The sequence below is a fragment of the Mesitornis unicolor genome, unplaced genomic scaffold (assembly GCF_000695765.1).
Source record: "Mesitornis unicolor isolate BGI_N332 unplaced genomic scaffold, ASM69576v1 scaffold2021, whole genome shotgun sequence".
In the NCBI taxonomy this organism is placed as follows: Eukaryota; Metazoa; Chordata; class Aves; order Mesitornithiformes; family Mesitornithidae; genus Mesitornis; species Mesitornis unicolor.
The window spans coordinates 69,030-74,772 of record NW_010161468.1 but is presented as its reverse complement, the minus strand read 5'-3'; the positions used below and the strand labels follow the sequence as shown (position 1 = coordinate 74,772).

At 38.4% G+C, this 5,743-nt stretch overlaps 1 protein-coding gene across 1 annotated transcript in view; it reads left to right on the top strand.

The window, feature by feature from the left end:
* Window positions 1-1,663: 1,663 nt before the first annotated feature.
* LOC104547319 (TBC1 domain family member 1-like) overlaps window positions 1,664-5,743 on the top strand; it is a 10,851-nt gene continuing 6,771 nt past the window's right edge. Inside the window, exons 1-2 of the mRNA XM_010192953.1 lie at window positions 1,664-1,903; window positions 2,356-2,515. Coding sequence (XP_010191255.1) covers window positions 1,811-1,903; window positions 2,356-2,515 — 253 coding nt within the window. The 5' untranslated portion in view covers window positions 1,664-1,810. The remainder of the gene's footprint in view (window positions 1,904-2,355; window positions 2,516-5,743) is intronic.

Sequence of the window (5,743 nt, the reverse complement as noted above, 5' to 3'; positions counted from 1 at the left end):
ATTGATGATGTTAAACAGCACTGGTTCCAATATGGACCCATGAGGGAAACCACTCATCACCAACCTCCATCCAGACATTGAGCCATTGACCACTATGCTCTGGATGCAACCATCTAACCAGTTCTTCATCCTACCAAATCCATATCTCTCCAATTTAAAGAGAAGGATGTCATGGGGGACCATGTCAAAGGCTTTACAGAAGCCCAGATAGACAGTATCTGTAGCTCTTCCCTTGTCCACTGGTGTAGTCACTCCATCATAGAAGGCCACTTAGGTTGGTTGGTGACCCTTCCTAATCAGGGATCAGCTAGAGCAAAGGCTACAGGCACCCTGTCATCAGGGGCAGCTGACGAGAGTTGGTTAGAAGCTGCCAGAGCTACCCTTACCACAGCCTCAGCCTTACCTGCAGCAGTACCCTCAGGTTCCCAGGAGTCCCCTGGCAATCCCAGATGAAGTTCCCAGATGATTAAGAGCTCAAAGAAGCAAAGCCCAGAAACTGCTGCACAAAGTGCTGTGTCTGTTGGCTGCCTCCATTGATTGCACTTGCATATAATACATATATAGCATATATTATAGCACATATATAGCTACACAATTCTTGGTGATGTAAGGGCTGCAGAAAAAAAGACAAATTTACTTTTTACTCACTGAGTAAATATTGTGGGTCAAAGTGATTGTGTGAGTTATGTACTTGGATTGGTTTGGTTTAAGGACATCTGGGTCCCATCTCTGTATGAAAGTTTGCAGATAAGCCAGTCTGTGATGGAAGTCTTGTTCTAGAACTAAAGGACTGGAAATAGCTCAGTTGTGCTCCTACAGCTATGCAATTACTATAGTTTACCTTCAGCTAGCATTGGAAGAGACATGGGGGATAAATCCAAAGCCCACTGCTAACAAGATAAAGTTTTGGTCCGACCACCAACTCCCACTCTCCAAGCACTTGTCACTTGTGCTCATGGGCTGCCTCCTGGAGCTGACACAGCTAAGCAACAGGGCAGAACAACAAAACCCATGTAAAAGGGGATTTTTCTGCCAGGTTAGTTACCTGCATCAGCTCATGGAAGTCATGATAGTCTGAGCTTCCTTCTGTAGGAAAGGAGGAAGGACCTGTAAGTACTGGAAGAGACCAAGGCAAGGAGGGAGCTGACAAAAGATACTTTTCTAGAATTAAAGACAAGAAGAAAAGAGAAAATGAAGGGGACCCAACCCAGAGAGCTCATATGTTCTAGGTCTGTGCCTGGATTGTAATAGCTGCCTAAAAGCTAACACTTTTTAATCAAGAAAAGAGGACTGAGTGACTTGTTGAGCCACTGAATTAAGTCTCCCACTATTATAGGCAACCAGCTCTTTTAAACCCTTAAACAAACTGATCAAAGGCCAGTCTTGAGAACCAGTTACTCAGCTGTTCCAAACAACAGACTGTCCTCACCCCCTGACATTTTCTAAATTAATTTTGCAACTACTGTAACAAAACAGTAGTAGAGTATAAGTGTCAGTTGTTTTGTATTGTTAACTTTCTTATGGTCCTCTTGTGGATTGACTCAGAATTTACCTTTGAAAAGGATCTACCTTTTTGAAAGACTACTTAATTTTATAACATGGCAAGGTTTTTTTTTTAATTATTTAGTTTAAGTTGCTGACTTCAGCTGTTTTCACAGGACGCACATTTCCAACACATCCATACTTCTCAGCACAGCTGGGAGCTGGGCAGCTGTCACTCTACAATATTTTGAAGGCCTATTCACTTCTGGACCAGGAAGTAGGATATTGCCAGGGCCTTAGTTTTGTAGCAGGAGTTTTACTACTTCATATGAGCGAAGAAGATGCTTTTAAAATGCTAAAGTTTCTCATGTTTGACATGGGCCTAAGAAAACAATATCGTCCTGACATGACAATTTTACAGGTATGATTTCAGTTTTTCTCATGAAATTATGCTAATGTTAAGTCATAATAATGCAATATAGATAGTATTGTCAAAATCTGGACTTGAACTTAAATTCAGTTCTCAAAAATGGCAGACGGTAATCTGGGAAAAGAATACATCATCTTAAATGCACTAGTTTCAAATAAAAAGACTGCTGGGGAAACTATGAAAACCATAAATAGAAAGAATTCTTTTATGTGTTGTATGAGGTTCAAATGACCCTCCAAATGAGCCTGATGTAGGCTCAAAGGTGACCCATCCTGGATCTTTTAGGTGGCTTCTGAGTATTTATTTTCTTCACACAATTCCATCCGAACACCAATTGGCAAATGTCTTTCACTATTTCTAGTAAGAGTCTAAAGCATGGACTTTGCTACTATGAGTGTTGAAACATGTTAATCTTTAGTCTCTTTGTTCTTAACTCCATGCAGATCCAGATGTATCAACTGTCTCGACTTCTTCATGACTACCATCGCGATCTTTATAACCACCTAGAGGAGCATGAAATTGGCCCCAGCCTCTATGCTGCTCCCTGGTTTCTCACCATGTTTGCCTCCCAGTTTCCCCTCGGATTTGTAGCCAGAGTGTTTGGTAATTCTTCATAAAACTTCTGTCTGTTCTTTTGGAAGTCTTGTACTTGGAATCCTGCTACTAGGAACAGCATTATTATCCAACTTGTTTCAGACACCCAGGAGAAATATTTTACTTACTCTCAGTGAACAGAAGAACAACAGAACTCATCTTATGGAGCATGTTGTATTTACAATAATGGAGGAGGAGAGCATATGACAGTTTCAAACTGCCCTATGTTTTCATCCTCATTGTTACCTTTTCCCGCCCTGTAACCACTTGTGGAGAGGATTTAAAATCTGATGCCATAAAGGCATGGTGTTATGACAGTGGCACTTCAACACCTACAATTATTTTTAAGCTGAAAAGAGATGTAAAAAAGGCATCATCTGTGAAATGTATCCATTTACTCCATTTTCTAACAGAAAAAATATTTTGAGGGTTATGTTTTTAAATATAATATCAGTGAGAAGTTATTTTGAGGGTTATGTTTTTAAAACACACACAGAGATGGCTCTTGCAGTTTAGTCATGAGTTTACTCTTCAGAAGCATAAGGCTTTTATACTAGTGTTTCTTAGCCTTACAATTTTATCCTGACTGATAATCTCACTTTCCAAAAATATTTGGAAGCTCATGGGGTTTGGGCTCTAAAGTTACTCCTGTTACCTATTTTTAGAATCTACAGAAGTAAAGTTCTCTTTTTTAATTATATTCCAATTTAGAATGTACCTTGATGCTATCTTATGGATGTATGTTTCATAGATTAACTGTTGGTATTTGAGAAGATGCATTATTTCCTTTTCAGTTGTTTGAGTTTCAGTTTCATTATGTGATATTGGATTGTCCATGATGAGCAGCGTGGATTGGAGCTTTCCCCCTAATTCCTCTTTTCTGATGAGAAGCTATTTTTATTTTCCTTAGTCAGCCTCACTTAAGAGACGTAATAAAGCAATTATTTATTAGGGTATTAGTATTGATACTTTGCTGACATAAAAAATTATAGTCTCATCTACCACAATAACAAATAATGAATGTAGATTCCAAGAAGAAACAAGAAGAATCCCTATTTAAGGACATGCCAAAAGTAGTGTTAGAAGAAGTCACAGTGAAAAAGATGCTGTGTAGCTAATTAGGACTACATGTCCTGTGATTAGCATCTTAACTCCAGGAAAAACAGCTTTGTGTTGTAGTTTGTTTTTCCTGGAACAGTTCAGAGTAGGCTAACGTACATCAGCAAGCACCTAGCTAAAAGTAATAATCTGTAGGAATTAAATGAAGTACTGTATGCAAGTGTCATATACTGAGTTTATAATCCATTCATCTTTCAGTTACTCTTAATAATTCATAGTATTGTACATGATAAGACTCTTTGAAATGGGCAGTTGACTGCAGTGAGGGTATAAAAGTGCCCTGTGTATCCAGTATATTTGGATTTCTGCCTTAATACACAGGTTAGTATTTTTTCTGTCATCGGAGGGTTGTAGGGCTTTAAAAAGCAGAGATTTTTACATCAGCATAGTAGGCATAGATACACGATCTTCACAGGACTGATTCTAGGTCAAGAACAGAAAAGCATGTGTGACTGAAACTGTTGCTGCTTAAAAATCTCTGATGTTTTTTAGAGAGAAAGTTCAGCATGACCAACACTTGCATTTTTTATGTTTCAAAGTATTTAGTAATTTCCTTAAAACAGTGTTTACTAGAATTATGTAAGTTGAAAACATTGGACATTCTTTTGCATTATAAAGTAGAATCTCATCTTCACCCATGCTGAAGACTCTGAAACAGAACTATAAACCTAAAAAAAGTAGAGCTGTCACTTTGCTAGTGGCTGTTGTGAACAGCATGGCAAGTTAGGATCTGATCATTTCTGACCCATGCGACCCACTTTTCCAGAATTTATGTACAATTTCATTGCTCACTCATTAGAACCCTTGGAATGAAAGAATTTTGCCTTTTAATGTTGAAGTAACTCATCTGTATGTTGCTAAGACTGTAGGATTGCACTGCTGCTTTCTAACACGGTATCTCTCAGCCCTTGATGCTTGAAGCCCCACTACTGTTTAATAATGTAATTGTTACAGACCGCTTCCTTTAGATTTCCACAGAGTGCACTATTTGCAAGCATTTTACATACAATATGTAACAGAAATGGACTAGAAAGAAGTTAACCCCAAGACTGTTTTATGAGTCAAATAGCGAAACTACCTTTTAACTTCCTGATTATCTGCCCAAAGTTTCAACACTTCTCCTGAGTAGGATCTGATGAAAGTACAGCATTAACAAGATGCGTTCTTTAATGCCCCTATTTGCTTATTAATGGAGGAGACCTAGTAAAAGAGTGTTTATTTTGTTTCAAGGTTGCAGATAAAACTTGATTTCTTTTAATCCTGTACGCTGCCAGTCATGCTGACATTAATTTGGGTACCTTCACTGTACTGTCACTGGCTGGCAGCCCACTTAATGGGAAGGGTGGGGATAACAAACAGCTCTTTGTTAAGTATTTGCTGTTTTAAATAAGAGAGGGATTTCAGCTGTATATTACCAGCTCGGCATATACAGACATTCATTAACAACTGATAGGTCACCTTGAGTTAATCTATGTGTCTTTATGGGGCAGGTGCTGAATCATAAACACGCATTATTTTCAGCTCTGTTTTTTTCACTTTGTGTTTCCTAGCTGTTCTTCAGCATTCCCTGTCCTAATGTGGAGCTTTCCCTATAAAGCATTTTCCAGTAGTTTTTAGTTTAATAGAGAATAGAGGCACATGCCTACTCTGTTACCACTTTTCAATCATTCCTGCCTTTGGACTTCACATTGAATCAGAGCTGGAAAATTTTACACCACTTTTAGGATAAATGGCAGCAAAGTGCAAGATTCATGGTTAGTTATTACTTGTGCTTTTCTTTCTCAGAGAGAGAAAAGTGAAATGAGTTATGGCTTCAACGTTACAGACGAAAGAGCGCAAGGGGGAATTTCATTCTGATACAAATTTGGATTTGCTTTTACTAAGAAAGGCTGTTAGCCAGTGTTTTCATATGTTCTTTACTACATCAGAGATGCCTGTGGTTTTGGTAGTAGTAGTTTCCCTTACTGTGTGGTGGTTTGTTTTGGCTTTCTGGGTTTTTTTCCTCTCTCTCACTCTTTTTTTTTTTTTTAATCATTAAGACATACTATTTATTTGGTGTCACTGTGCTGCTTTTGAAGCGGTTGTGACTTCATTCGCAGCTTTGAATACAAGAAAGGG